Genomic DNA, 14,893 nt, shown 5'->3' with positions numbered 1-14,893 from the left:
TATCAAAATTTATCTTTACCACAGAGAGGAATTCTGACATTAATGACTTCTTAAAACATAGTGCACCAAATCAAAATGGGGCTTTTATTTATCTTTTGATGAAAGGAAACCGAAACCATGTGTGACTAAGACCTGTTCTTCCGGTGTATATCTTCTTCCTTCTTCTCCCTTAAATTGTTTATCTCATTGACCCTGTCCCTTTCTTGACCTCTCGCTGCTATCCACATTTGAATTGCAACGTGGAAGAAGAAGAAGTGATTCCGAATCAAATCTTTGTACGCCTCTTACAAAACTCCCAAACTGGTGCAACAATGAGCAAACAAGCTCTCTCTCACCTACCTCGCTTGACAAGTAAACGTTAGCATGCTCCTTCATTGGTCCGGAAATGATCCAAAGATTTGTTTCCCCTGTTCAGGAATTTTCAACACATGCATTCAAACTCTTATTCTTCTAATGCTGTCGGACTCGTTGATGGTAGAAACTTTCTCCACGCTACCATACCAACTCTTAACTCTACTGAGTGGGTTCTTTCTATTCGTAGTCCAAAGTCCAAAGGAAGGTGGTCATTGTCAAATTAGATGACTTACGAATACGCTCAACATACCTTACCATCATAATTTATACATTTCGCCCTCAACTGTCATATACTTTTATTGAATCGGAATCATCGACAATCATTTCTGTTCCCATTTCATGCATAATTGAATGGGCAGTAGATTCAGATCTAACCTGGGTTTAACTTTTCAATCTGTTATAGATGAGATATCGGAATGATAGAGAATTTGACGGATGATCCTATAAACACTATATTAAGAGGGTGTGTGTGACAAAGACCCTACCAAAATTATGTTGGAGAATTCGAAAAGTATGAAGAAGTATATTTTTTCACTTGGGGGATTTTTATAGTGTTGACTAACCGTTGGATTGAAATAAAAATTCACTCAAGGAATATTTGTGCACCGAATTATCGGACATTATAGTTTTAATGGTAGCTGATATTATGAATTGCTAGTTATCGATGAAAAGAATAGAAAATAAGAATAATTACTGAAGAAGTTTTATCGAAGAAGTGAAGAAGCTTTATTGAAGAAATGAAAAATACTTCAATACATTAACATGTTCCCTTTCCTATTTATACAGAAGAAAAATTTCTCTCAATAGAATAAAGAATTTTTCTCAATAGAATAAAAAGATTTCCTCGTATAGTTAGAAAAATTTATCTTATCAGTTATTACATAGGACATCGATTGGATGTGACGTGTTATTAGATTGGCGATGAAATGGTGAGTCAATGCCAAAGTTAGTATCCTCTTTAAATGTCACATGAGATAAGCAAAGAGATAAAAGACGGCATCATAAGATCAACTTAGAATTAAAATGAAATCCAATTACGATGAATTATGGGGTGTGTGGTGTCAATACCGGCACGACTCACAATGGAAAGAAAAAATCTGACACATCGCAGTCGTCCAACGATGAAAAGTCGTGAGATGTGAGGCTGAGGAGAGGTAATCCCCCCCAGTGGTAGGTGAAGTAGTGATCACCGAACAGTGGAGGTGGCATAACATCGATCCAACGACACCGTGTGTTCCTCAGCACCGTCTCACGCACAAAACCATGTGCAGGGGAGCCGCATTGACTTCTGGTTTCCGGCTGCCGTTCTCATGGTTCATCCACGGACGTGCAAAGTCGACGCCCTGAAACCCACGGCAAATCTCCCGCAACATTATCTTAATATCATTGTTCCGTGGTTGTTGTCGATGATCTAAGCCCTGCCAGCCATCGACGTTAAACCTACTTCGACTGCCGCCGTGCATTTGTTTGGAACGACGGAAGGGCGACCGGGCCGGCAGAACTCTCCCAAGAGAACAAAAGCCTGCATTAAAACTTTGCTGTGTGATCTTACTAAGTAGCAGACTCATATGCGCAGACGATCCCTTCCTTCCAATTAATACAGGAAATGAAAGAAAATAAAATGAATGGAATATCTGCGAGCGGTCAGACTTGGCACCTTTGTTCACTGCACAGCACAAGTTGTCACCAATTATAGAACTGAAGCCGGTCTTACCAACCCCCGAAGATTCAACAATAGTGGGATGGTTTGACCGCCACCTCCTGTCTTTGCTCCATAAGAGAAGCATAAGCTCATCAATATTGAAATATATATATATATATGTCGTTTCTATCGCTTTCGTAGCAAGTAAATCGTGTCTGAGCATGCATGTATAGGACTATAAAAGGACCATTATAGCTTCGTTCATTGGCACCAACTTCGCCGGGCAGCAGCATTTGCTCCGCTTATTGCCCTGCTTTGTTGCTGACCATGGCTTGGTCCTCCTCTGCGCTGCTGTTCACCTTCACCTTCATCGGCTTTGTGGCGGATGCAGCGATCGTGGAGCACACCTTCCGTGTAATTTTCTCTACTCCCTTCTCTCTCTCTCTCTCTCTCTCTCTCTCTCTCTTAGCGATCGTGAAGCATAACACTCTACCGGTTAGCATTCGAAGCAATGAAGTTGCTGAGTTAGCTGTGGTTACAGATTTGTGGCTTAGGGTTAGGTAGCCATGTTATGGGAGCTTTTGAAGTCAAAACATCTGCACACCTTTAGGAGATCAATTGCATTACTTCTCCATCATCTAAACAGCCACCTTAGCCAAAAGACCAAAGCTTGAGTCGAGTCTCCCGGTCTCCTACGCAGCCTGTGATCCCCGCATGAGAGAGAAATGTGGAACCCACATCTTGCTTGCATCACCAGATAGATAAGTTAATGATGGCTAACATTTCGGAAGAATAGTCAAGTCGATGGCATCACCATCGAGCATGTAACGGTGGTAGCGGTCTCCCATGGTCGATTTGTGAACGGCGAATTCACAAGGTTTGGGTTGTTGTTCGTCTTTCAGGTTGGAAATCTGACTCTGACACGGCTGTGCGAAGAGAGAGTGGTGACTGCAGTGAACGGCCAAATGCCAGGCCCGACGATAGATGTCAACGAAGGTGACACGCTGGTCGTCCATGCCATCAACGAATCGCCCACCAACATGACGATTCACTGGTAAGTTACTCAACCAATGGAGGACGCACTCTCATCCGTCGTCTCTCTTTAGTCATCATCAAACGCAACTCTCATCCGTCGTCCATCTTTAGTCATCATCGGTCCCAATCTCTCTGCAGGCACGGCGTGTACCAGAGGCTGAGCGCTTGGGCTGACGGGCCAAACATGGTCACTCAGTGCTCGGTACGCCCCGGGAACAACTACACCTACAGGTTCAACGTCACGGGCCAAGAAGGCACGCTTTGGTGGCACGCCCACTTCTCCCTCCTCCGGGTTACGGTCTATGGAGCCCTCATCATCCGTCCCAGAGGCGGCGCTGCGGCCTTGCCCTTCTCCCCGCCCGACTATGAAGCCAACATCTTACTCGGTACTGTTTCGTCACCATCGAGATTGCACACCTCCAAATTAGTAGCTCCGGATGACCTGACCCGGCCCCTGTAATTGATCTTGTACAGGGGAGTGGTGGAACGCCAATCCGATCGATGTGTTGAACGCGGCCTACGTTACCGGTAGTGCCCCCAACGTCTCCGATGCATTCACCATCAATGGCCAGCCCGGCGACTTGTACAATTGCTCCAAGAAGCGTGAGTGTTCCTCGCCTTGACCCGTAACTGGTTGTCGATGATGCTGTGTCCGACTCGTGAATGAATCTTTGACCTCCGATGGTCGCCTGCAGACACCTACAAGCTCGAAGTCGTTTCCGGGAAGACCTACTGGCTCCGGATCATCAACGCTGCAGTCAATGGTCAGTTCTTCTTCAAGGTTGCCGGGCACAACTTCACGGTTGTCGCCGTGGACGCCACCTACACCAAGCCTTACGAGACCGACGTGGTGGTCATCGCCCCCGGCCAGACGGTGGACGCTCTCATGGTCGCCAACGCCGCCCCGGGCAACTACTACATGGCCGCCCGCCCCTACATCAGCGCAGGTCCTGAAGGCCCACCCGTCGACCTCAGCACCACCACCGGCATCGTCAAGTACGCGTCCGTCAACAGTTCTTCTGCCCCCCTGATGCCGGCCTTGCCGGGCCTCTACGACACCCCGACCGCCCACCGATTCTACACCAACCTGACCGCTCTCGTTAGGCCGGGGGATCCCACCGTCCCTCTCGCCGTGGATGAGGAGATGTTCGTCACCATCGGGTCGGGCATCGTTCCCTGCTCACCGCCACAATTTCTGTGCAACAAGACCACGGGGTCAGCATCCGCCAGCATGAACAACGTATCGTTTGTGTTCCCCCCCACGACGCCGTTTCTGGTGGCACACTATAACAATTTGAGCATATACAAGACCGACTTCCCCGACAACCCGCCGGTGTTCTTCGACTTCACGAACCCCGCCGTGAACACCGACCCGGCTCTGCGGCCGCTGCGCAACACAGTCCAAGACATCAGGTTGAAGAAGGTGAAGTACAACGCGACGGTGGAGATAGTGCTGCAGAACACGGCGATAGAGGGGGCGGAGAACCACCCGATACACCTCCACAGCTTCAACTTCTTTGTGCTCGCGCAGGGCTTCGGAAACTACAACGCGACGGCGGCGGTGAGCAGCTTCAATCTGGTGGACCCGCAGGTGAGGAACACCATCGCTGTGCCCGCGGGCGGATGGGCCGTCATCCGATTCGTCGCCAACAACCCAGGTGCGGCCTCTTCTTTCCTTCGTCATCTCTCTTCTTTTCTTCTTTGCAGAATCCCCCATCTCACGAAGCATGTCTGTGGGTGTAGGTGTATGGTTCATGCACTGCCATTTCGACATCCACTTGGCTCTTGGTTTGGGGACGGCTTTCTGGGTGGAGAACGGCAACACCCCGGACTCCATTCTGCCCCCACCGCCTCCGGACTACCCCACTTGTTAATTGGGAGAAGCCACCGCGGACGGAGACCGACCAGATAGCGAACGAGCTTCCCTGTCAGGCCTTCACTCACTGCAGATTCATCGTTCTCGCCATTTTTCTACTCTTTTCTGTCTACGCCAAATGTGTTGGGCGACCGAGATCGAGAAACAACAATATCCAATAATTTGTTGCAAGTGATTTTGTTTGTATGTGAAGATACAATAAGCATTCTCCGCTTAGGCGAAGGTCTAAGAAAAGTTCAATTTGAGATCCGGGATAAGAATAATGTTAATCATTAGATATGCAGAGTATGATGTGGGACTCGGAGTTGGCAAAAATCACAATAGCTACTTCACAATTCGACCGACACAAATCCATCAAAGAACATAAAACTGCACGAGTGTTTCAATTACATATATACAGCCATCCATAATACACAAAAGATCATATCGCACGAATCAAGACAAACGCATCACAGACTACGACACTGCAGAGTGATGGTAGAGTACCGATTCGCAGGAAGAACTAGCTGGACATAATACTCATATGCAAATCTCAACTTTGCCAATACTATCATACCACTCAACCGGAGATATCGACCGACTTAACATTGGGCACCATCACTCCCTCCTTGGGGACGGTGACGGTGAGGACGCCGTTCTCCATGGCGGCTTTCACCTGCTCGACTTTGGCGTTCTCCGGCAGGCGGAACCTCCGAAGGAACTTGCCACTGCTCCGCTCGACGCGGTACCAGGTATCGGTCTTCTCCTCGCGTTCTTGGTTCCGCTCGCTGCTGATCTGGAGGACGCGGCCGTCCTCCACCTCCACCTTGACCTCCTCCTTCCTCAGTCCGGGCAGATCGGCCGTAAACACGTGGGCCTCGGGGGTCTCCTTCCAGTCGACACGGGCGGCGTTGAAGGCCGAGGCCTCGCCGGAGAAGGCGACGGGAGGGAAGGAGAGACGGGGAAAGCAGAGAGGTGACTCGAAGGGGAAGCCCTCGAAGGGATCCCAGACGTCGAGGGAGAAGGGATCGAAGACGTCGCTCCGCCAGGGGCCGAATCCGAAGGGGATGAGCGACATCCTTGTTTCGATCGCACGGATCGACGACGATTCAGCGAAAAGAAGAAGACGAATTGGGAAAGTAAAAAGATCGGAGATATCTCGAGTTCTTCGGAATTTGGATGGGCGGAGAGGTGACGCTCCGACGGGCTTAATGGGAGGGGGAAACGGGATTCCAGAGAATTCCTCTGCCTTCGGTTGGGTTGGGTTGGGCCCGGTTGGGCTCGGTGGGGTCTTCGAATCCAGAAGCTACCACTGGCATCCAGAACGTTCTTCCGGTTTTTGCCTATCGAATGTCCAATGAGATCAGGCATCAGGTCCTGTCAAATGGAACTCGAACGAGACCACATCACACTCCAATTTGACAGCAAATCTGGCTCGTCGCAACCCATGGAAAGGAATGATTCGTCACGATAGGTCTAAATTCACTGTTGTCGACCCTCTGTTCACGCTTCACTCCAACAACTTCGACGAGTTCACTGTCACGGTTTTATACCATCCATGTAGTCCCTTTATTAATTTGCTCTGATTATTGTTTATTTACCTGTGGTTTCTTACTCGTTGACGAACCTGCGATGGATCCGTGAAGGGTCCCACTTCTTTCGGTCGAATTGTCCAAATACAGGTAGGGTACATGATCAGTTATTTTGAAACGCGAGTAAGACCGCGGTGGCCAACTTGCTTCTTTTTGCGTCGAACCTGCCCTTCGGGCGCCAATGCCACTCTTTTATTGGTGTATCGTCTATTTCCAACACATTTCTCCTTCCTATTTTGTTATCCCCCCTCAACAACCCTCCCCGGTCTTTCATCCCGGAGTTCCATCCTACCGCCTCCCCCCAGATCGCAGTGAGCCTGCAGTGGCCATGGCCGATCACCGCACCAAGACGGAGATCTCCTTCGCCGGAAGGTTCGCCAGCAGCGCCATCGCAGCCTGCTTCGCTGAGGTACCCGCGATCACTCGCTCCTTCCGTTGCTTACCAATGTCTTGCTATTTGCTTCTTACCTTTTTTTCTCGGAATCGTTTTGCTAATAGGCGTGATCTTTAACATTGTTCCTTTCTTGAAAGTAGCGACAACATCGAGAAGCGAGGGTTTCTGGATACTTTTGCGCAATAGATTATAATACGATCTTACTGTCTTGGTTCCAAGTACATTACTAAGTTCATTCTGTGAGCTTATACTTGATTTGGATCACAGTTGCATAGACAGTGTCAAGATATATCAAACTCCTTTAATTACTATTTTTCTTCGTTATCTAAATAAATAGATAGAAGGAGGGAAACAAATGTAGTCACGAATGCTTGCGAGGGAAGAAGCCTTTGCAGTAGAAGAAACAAGCAAACATTTTTATTTACGACCAGGATAAATAGGGGGTTTTTAATTATGTGGCCAATTGCCCTTTCTCATATTCCGTATTCGTTTTGTATCTGTTGCAGCTGTGCACGATCCCTCTTGACACTGCAAAAGTGAGGCTTCAGCTGCAGAAGAAAGCAGCTACAGATGCCATGGCCATGGCAAAGTACAGAGGAATGCTAGGAACTGTTGCAACCATCGCAAGGGAGGAAGGAATGACAGCACTTTGGAAAGGCATCGTGCCTGGTTTGCATCGCCAATGTCTTTTTGGAGGTTTACGGATTGGGTTGTATGAGCCGGTAAGTTTCAAAGTCCTTTGTTAGTATATAACTCATGCATTCGCTCTTGATATTTCTCATATAATGTGAAGTTATGTCTTGCCTTTTTTCACAGGTAAAGTCCTTCTATGTTGGTGAAAATTTTGTGGGAGATATTCCTTTGTCCAAGAAAATTCTCGCTGGTCTTACAACTGGTGTGTTAAAGTGCAGAAGTGCTAATAAAAGAATAGAGATTCCTTTTCATGTTTTGTTGTTTTGAACAATCTGGTGCTGCATAGCTAGTGCCAGAAGATAAAATTGCTCCAGTTCATTTCTTGAAAGCTAGATACTATAACTTTTTTACAATTCACGTAGGTGCCTTGGCGATTACTGTGGCAAATCCAACTGATCTAGTGAAAGTACGACTTCAAGCGGAAGGGAAGCTTCCACCTGGTGTACCAAGACGGTATTCAGGAGCATTGAATGCTTACTCCACAATAGTCAGACAGGTTATCACTCAAAAAACTAATACTTAATATTTCAAGTAATCTGCATGCTGAATCTTCCTTATTTTATTATCTAGGAAGGACTCGGGGCTCTCTGGACTGGTCTTGGTCCTAATGTTGCACGTAATGCAATTATAAATGCTGCTGAGTTGGCTAGTTACGATGAAGTCAAACAGGTTACCCAAAATCTCACTACAAAATGCTCATTGTTATTCTTATGTTTCTGTTCTCTTTTAACATCACCAAGCTTCCATTTATGCAGACAATTCTGAAAATCCCTGGATTCACAGATAATGTTTTTACTCATCTTTTGTCTGGTCTGGGTGCTGGTTTTTTTGCTGTTTGTATTGGTTCTCCTGTTGATGTGGTGAGTTTCTTGATAAATTACTTATCATCTTATCCTGCTTGTTCCATTAATGCAATGATGTGTCTGTAACAAACAGTTGGTTGATCAGTTCCAGTTTTTAGAGAATTTGTGTGAGATCTTAGATTCTCCAAAATCTACCCGAAAGAACTCACCATTATGACTTATAACAAGGCTTAGTGTTGAACTGGAGGAATATGAGGCCTGCGATAGCTGTTCTGTATTGTAGTTCATATTAAAGGCTTCAATTTAACCTTAACTTCATCTTGGTTAAACGGATGTATCTGGGGGACCTATAATAACATGGTAATATTACACATTGGAAGTGTATACACGAACTTTTTTCCCAGTTCCCTTTGGTGGAAGTGTTTCTTTGGCTTCATTCTGAAAAGTCTGCTGTTGTTTGGTAACATATATCTTTGACATTATCCAACACACGTGCACACACACAAACATACATATATAAAAAGTTTATTCTTGATATCTCCATTATTCTGTATTTCCTACACTACAATGGTATGTTGGTCCTTCTGCACGTAAATTCAGTTGAAATGGATGCTTTTACAGATAGCAGTTGTTAAACCTTAATCTCCCCACTGCTTACTTTTCTCCATATTTCCTTCTAACTGTCTCATCATATGAATGACAGATTGACAATGAAAATTGTTTTCAGCTTAACAGAAGCAAAACAACCATCAGATAGATAGATAGGCAGATTAAAAAAATTCTGATATATATATTTTTTGCCACTGTTATACTAATATACTATATAACTGGCTTGGCTTGCTATTGTTGTATGCTTATTAGGTGGCTGCAGAATAAAGATGATCTAATTTTAAATTTTATATTAATATATGTAATCAATGTGTACAACTTACAAATATATATTTGGGCCTTCTATCCAGCTGACATTCTGGAAATTGCTTTTTTTAGGTGAAGTCAAGAATGATGGGAGATTCAGCCTACAAAAGCACACTTGATTGTTTTGTGAAGACAATGAAAAATGAAGTATGCTGAGTGCCTATTGCATCTCTTTGTCACATTTAGTCAAACAGCTTTCCTTGCCCATTTTTCCCTACATGGTTTATTTTCTTGTTACTTAGATGATTGTTGTGGGACAATATTCTAGGAATAGATTGTTCGGAGCAGCATGGATGGTCAAGTGTTTTTACTACCATGCTTTCTGACGCCATGCTGCTTTAAGAACTAGGAGATATATCATAAATGATTATCTGTGCTAATGAGTAGCCAAGTATCTTAGTTAAAAGTGAGAGTAATAGCTTTTATATAGATATTGTTGCAGCCAATGTGGTATGAGGTTATGTGAACTGGAACATAATAAATATATTATTATATCATATCAGGCTACTGTGCAAAGCTAACGCTAAACTGGTCTGACACATTAAATGGGCTGCTTATTGTGCTTTTCGGATCCTGATTTCTATACTTGTATTTTTGAACTGTTGGCAAATTCTTGAAAAATTGATACTTTTGAAGCTAAATTCTCTAGTTAAAAATAATATACGGAGCTACTACTAACCTTACTATTCATGTTTACTTCTCTCTTTTCTCTTTTCATCAATTTATGTTTACTGCTCATAAGCCATACATTAGAATCATCTGACTTTAGGTATAGTATGTTGTCTGGACACGAGTGACAAGAGAACTGAAGATGGAAACATAATCATCATTATATATTCTAGTTAGCCATTCAAGATGTATTGGCAATAGGGCTTTTAGCTATTCTCTCCATTGCAAATGCAATAAATTATATTGGATGAAAAATCCACAATCATTATGGTTGGTTGAGGTAGTATATATATCATGATTATCTTTTGTAGTTTCTGCAAAACTACCTGGTTTTTTTAGTGAATATCATTCACCTACTTCAACTTTTCTTTCTGTCATACCTTCAGCAATCAACCTGTGCCTAAAACGTATATAGACATGGTGTGTTTTCTTATCTGGAATTTGACAATTCAAAAGCTTCTGATTGATTTTTTTATATTTTATTTATCTGTTTTAATAGGAAATTTATGTTGTATTATTTCTGTTATCTGAGAGTTATGCATGGTGCATCGATCAAGTCTTCTCAGTATACTGTAAAACTTTTGTCCAACAAATCAATTGAGAGAGAAACAGGGATCTTTTCCACTCTAATCTTTGTCCTTTATTTTCACAACATGATTGGTCCCAAGTATTATAACAAGCGCAACTAAAATGAAACATGATCTTTTTTCCAGGGGCCTTTAGCTTTTTACAAAGGTTTCCTTCCAAATTTTGGTCGGCTCGGATCATGGAATGTGATCATGTTCTTGACATTGGAGCAGGTAATCACAGTTGCCAATCTTCTACATTTTATTTTTTGTGCTGCTATCTTCATCTGGCAGTTTTCTGTACACAAACTTAAATGCATATATCAATGTCATACATTCAAACAACTGATTGTTCCAGAAATGATTTTCTTTTAAGTGTCGAGTGCTGGGCATGAAGGTAACCTGCATTTTCAAGATAGGCTGCAGTTGTCCAATATCTTAAACATAAATTTCTTTTAAGTATATATCATCCGGCTTTCATAAATTTCTGTTTTGACCCAAGATTTTTAATTCATTTTCATCATTTATGGACAGGTCAAAAAGTTATTTGCAAGAGAAGTGCCAGTTTAAATTTTTTGCCTACTCTCCTATTTCTGGTGAGTAAAATAAGGCTTTTTCTTGAGGCAACTTTGTAAATTAATGGGGGTATTGAAGAAACTTCATGGTCTTCCTAGATGCTCCATCAGTATGCAAAATGACCCTTGAATTAATACATCTTCCTACGGGGAACAATAATTTCAGCAACTTTAGCTGCTTATTTATTTATTTATTTATTTCTAATGAAACCAGTTCCTGTGCCACATCATTTATTGCTTTTGTCTTATTTTGAATTTATCTATCACTTGATGTAAAACTTATGTTTATCTTTTGGACTCATGATGTAAAACTTAGTATTAAGATGTTTGATGCATCGTTCGATTAGAAAATTGCGTATGTCTATAGTCCGTAAGAAAAATAATTAAATGGCGTGGGTGATCTACATTAATGAATATGAGCATCAATGGTCAATGTGGCCCATGGTCTTCCATGGGCCAAATGGTAATCTCGAGTCTGTTTTAGGCTAGTACCAAGAACGATTTAGCTGAATTAAAATACTCGTTGGCGTCCGCACTTCTGGAAGCTTCGCCTTATGGCGCGCGCGCGCTCTCTCTCTCGCGTGTATATATATAAGCTTAATATACATATGTATATAACGATTCGAACGGCCCATCCTGGCTTCAGTTTCCCTCTTTCTCTCGCTCGCTCACGGTGATCGAAGAAAATTGGGGAGCGCCAAAGAGAGACGGCGATCGAACATAAAGGTAATGATGATTCTGATATCTACTCTTTCTTTCTAATCTTCGAGCACGCTTTTGCCAGATCCTGTTCTTGAAGCCATGTGTCATTGTTTTCGTCGATCTTTGTCAGCCTGATTCTTTTTTCGTGGGTTTCCAAGAAGGAATTCTGATCGTGTTCTGTTTCTTATGGTCGTCGTTGTCGGTTCTTGAAGCTTAATATGTATGTCTTCTAATCCTTCGGTGGCGTGATTATTTGCTTCTTGGTTATTCGAAAAGGGATTCTGATTTGTTGTTTGTTGCTGATTCTCAAGTCCAAATATCTTCGTTCTCATCGATCTTTGGTAACGTCATTCATTTTCCGTGGTTTTCCAACAAGGAATTCTGATCGTGTTATGATTTTTTTTGTTTTGGTCAATAGTTGTCGGTTCTTGAAGCTAATTACGATCGTTTTCCTCGATCTCTTGGGGGGTGGGCGGGCGGCGTGATTCTTGTTCTATGGTTCTTCAAGAAAGATTCTGACCTTTTTGTTAATCATCCATCTGTTGTTTCATGCCGATTCTTGGAGCAATATATAGCCGTTTTCTTACATCTTTTGGCATTGTGATTCTGTTTTCCGTGTTTTTTCAAGAAGGAACATGTTCTTATTTACAAATTTCTGTTTGCACTTCAGAGCGGGTGAGTTTTAGACGGATGCTGAACTCTCGACCATCCTTTCTATTTGTGTTCTATTTCTCTTCTTTTCCTTTGCTCAGTTGTTGGGAGCTTCTCTTGTTAATTCTTGATTTATTGTGTTTGATGAGGAAATAGAACTATGGCTTTCTTTCCCATCCTTCTAATTTCTTGAAAGTAGCAAGTTCAAGACAAGACTGTTGTGACTGCCAATCTCTTCTTAGATGAATCGACCAATCATATACTAGTTCCACTTCCGGGGTGGCTATACTTGGAAATTGGGCCAAAAGGGATTCGTCAAGGATTTGCGTGAACAGCACTCAACTCATATAACCTGTGCGGAGTACTACAAAATTGAATCACCTAATAATGCTATCATAAGCATCATCATCACCATCTCGATCATCAAGATGTATCCTGGTGTCCGAACCACTCCTGTGATGTTCCAAGTGGTGGGATGTTTAACATAATAAGAATACAGTGAATAGATAATGAATCATTACATAAAGGCAGCAGATAAATTAGAAAAGTAGTTAGCAGAAATAAATAATCATCTAAGCGTCCAAACTTCCTCGGATCACTGGTTGATCCACTGGAACAATTGATCATATTACAGATTTAACAAATATATTTGAAAGAATATTATATTTATATAAACAATAATACTCTATATAACATAATTTGAACATGGATCGTAATACTAAGCGACCATCAACCACACATTCATTATTCCTCAATAATATCAATTAAAAATAACAATAATAACCAAATTAAAGGTAAATTTCACTATAAATATCAAATTATCAGTTGAACATATTCCATGGAGTATACTCTCAAGCATTTTTGTACCATTAAATTGTTAGGAAAAGTCACTAGGCAATCAAGTTGACTACAATCAATTCTTAAAGCTATTCGAAACCCGATATGAGATCCCTAATTCAATAACTGAGCAAACCAAAACAAGAAAAAAAAAAAATGAGATACAAAAAGAAAACAGCAAAATTATAAGAGAAGAAATGGAATTTATCAAGCCATGATAGGAATACCAATACCATTGTTCACCAGATACACCATCAATAACAATGACAAACTGTAAGATCACAATTACCAAGGGCACGCTGCATGGATCTTTCCCACCAAGGAGTTATATCGAGGCCAGCACCAATGTTCTAAAACAAGGGGCCCAGTTCCCAGTTTTTCTGGTAGAGACCAACCAGTCTCATCTGTTTCTGAATTAAACAACAAGAGGAAGGAGGCATAAGGTCACAACTGTTTTAAGTCAGTTGCACGAATCTTTACCCACCACTAAGCTATGTTGAGGGTAACATTACTGTCTTAAATTGTCAAAGAATTGGCTCAGTCCAACATGCTGCCGATTCATTATAGAAGCTATGCAACTCTGCTGTTCAAAACATAATCAGTTCTGAAATTGTTTTATAGCATGACAATCGATACACATACGTACACATGGCAGCATGATACCATGAAAGACTCCATAAGAGACATTCCACACCAACTAATCTGACAGAATTCCATGTCACCTTATTTCCACCTCGCACCAACTCAGCTGAGGTATCACAGAACGATAACACATCAACCTGTTAGAAAATCAGATTCCATCATCAAAATGCCTGCCGACAACAAAGCATAGCAACTAGCTAAAATATGCCACACGTCTCATATATTATGTCTATAAACAGCATTCCATAGAAGCGGTAAGACAATGGAAAGAAATAGCATGAACACTAAAAACAGATTATCTTTTACAATGAACATACTGTAAGTTTATATTGCTAAGACAACTGCACACTTGTGAAAAACAAATTCTCCAAAAGATTCTAAACTCAGGAGATAAAGATGAATCGTGAAAGTTTTTAAAATTACTATATGATATTACGACAGAAATTGATAATAAGTACGATAACGACAATCAGCTACTTTTTCCATCATTTACTCAGTGAAATGCAATATATCTAATTCACCTAAACTCTAGAAAACTTTTGTTAGGTCAACCTCATTGCCAACTCAACCTTAGCTTTCCTCGCACCACAAGTTCCGATCAACTCATCTTATCTAACTAGAACAGTTCTTTCATTTTATCCTCTAATTAGGCCGGCCTAATTGTTGGCGAACGATAAAATTTATTTTTCTCTCTTTTCTACTAATCACATACATTCATTTATACATTTACATCTCGTCAACGCTAAATTTTTTAACATGTTACTCATACTTGCCCAATACTCCAATTTATAAAGCATGGCTAGTTATAACTATCTTAGATAATTTTCATTCAAACCTAATAATTAAACAAAGATCCAGCAAAATAATAATAGCTTAGGTAATGAGAGATCTGTTAAGCGAATCTCTACGCACAATGTAGCACAGTTTCATTTGTTCCATTCTTCTCTGTTCACACTAGCTTCTTTTTC

General features: G+C 42.1%; 3 protein-coding genes and 1 long non-coding RNA gene across 4 annotated transcripts in view; 2 read left to right on the top strand and 2 right to left on the bottom strand.

Moving 5' to 3' along the window:
• Positions 1-2,253: 2,253 nt before the first annotated feature.
• LOC135677263 (laccase-24-like) lies at positions 2,254-5,156 on the top strand. Its single transcript, XM_065189385.1, has 6 exons — positions 2,254-2,410; positions 2,899-3,050; positions 3,170-3,417; positions 3,506-3,634; positions 3,727-4,689; positions 4,775-5,156. Exons 1-6 carry the CDS (start codon positions 2,324-2,326, stop codon positions 4,903-4,905), a joined length of 1,710 nt encoding a protein of 569 aa, XP_065045457.1. The 5' UTR covers positions 2,254-2,323; the 3' UTR covers positions 4,906-5,156.
• Positions 5,157-5,261: 105 nt separating this feature from the next.
• Positions 5,262-6,094, bottom strand: LOC135677265 (17.3 kDa class I heat shock protein-like). The gene has a single exon (XM_065189387.1). The coding sequence runs from the start codon at positions 5,962-5,964 to the stop codon at positions 5,467-5,469; it is 498 nt and encodes a 165-aa protein (XP_065045459.1). The 5' UTR covers positions 5,965-6,094; the 3' UTR covers positions 5,262-5,466.
• Positions 6,095-6,511: 417 nt separating this feature from the next.
• On the top strand, positions 6,512-11,309 carry LOC103990189 (mitochondrial uncoupling protein 1). The gene is made up of 9 exons (XM_009409258.3): positions 6,512-6,887; positions 7,379-7,594; positions 7,689-7,767; positions 7,928-8,061; positions 8,136-8,234; positions 8,321-8,425; positions 9,356-9,430; positions 10,666-10,752; positions 11,053-11,309. Exons 1-9 carry the CDS (start codon positions 6,660-6,662, stop codon positions 11,086-11,088), a joined length of 1,059 nt encoding a protein of 352 aa, XP_009407533.2. The 5' UTR covers positions 6,512-6,659; the 3' UTR covers positions 11,089-11,309.
• A 2,506-nt stretch (positions 11,310-13,815) lies between these two features.
• LOC135677262 (uncharacterized) overlaps positions 13,816-14,893 on the bottom strand; it is a 2,231-nt gene continuing 1,153 nt past the window's right edge. The window contains exon 2 of the long non-coding RNA XR_010514631.1: positions 13,816-14,062. This is a non-coding gene — a long non-coding RNA (uncharacterized LOC135677262). The remainder of the gene's footprint in view (positions 14,063-14,893) is intronic.

The sequence above is a fragment of the Musa acuminata genome, chromosome BXJ1-6, assembly GCF_036884655.1.
Source record: "Musa acuminata AAA Group cultivar baxijiao chromosome BXJ1-6, Cavendish_Baxijiao_AAA, whole genome shotgun sequence".
Taxonomy (NCBI): domain Eukaryota; kingdom Viridiplantae; phylum Streptophyta; class Magnoliopsida; order Zingiberales; family Musaceae; genus Musa; species Musa acuminata.
The sequence above is the reverse complement of the archived record's forward strand: the minus strand, read 5'-3'. Positions and strand labels throughout refer to the sequence as shown.

Coding starts and splice junctions, on each gene's coding strand:
- LOC135677265 (XM_065189387.1), bottom strand. CDS start 5,964: ATGTCGCTCATCCCCTTCGGATTCGGCCCCTGGCGGAGCGACGTCTTC.
- LOC103990189 (XM_009409258.3), top strand. CDS start 6,660: ATGCCACTCTTTTATTGGTGTATCGTCTATTTCCAACACATTTCTCCT. Junction 8,426..9,355: donor TTGGTTCTCCTGTTGATGTG/GTGAGTTTCTTG, acceptor TGCTTTTTTTAG/GTGAAGTCAAGAATGATGGG. Junction 10,753..11,052: donor TGTTCTTGACATTGGAGCAG/GTAATCACAGTT, acceptor ATTTATGGACAG/GTCAAAAAGTTATTTGCAAG.
- LOC135677263 (XM_065189385.1), top strand. CDS start 2,324: ATGGCTTGGTCCTCCTCTGCGCTGCTGTTCACCTTCACCTTCATCGGC. Junction 2,411..2,898: donor TCGTGGAGCACACCTTCCGT/GTAATTTTCTCT, acceptor TTCGTCTTTCAG/GTTGGAAATCTGACTCTGAC. Junction 4,690..4,774: donor ATTCGTCGCCAACAACCCAG/GTGCGGCCTCTT, acceptor CTGTGGGTGTAG/GTGTATGGTTCATGCACTGC.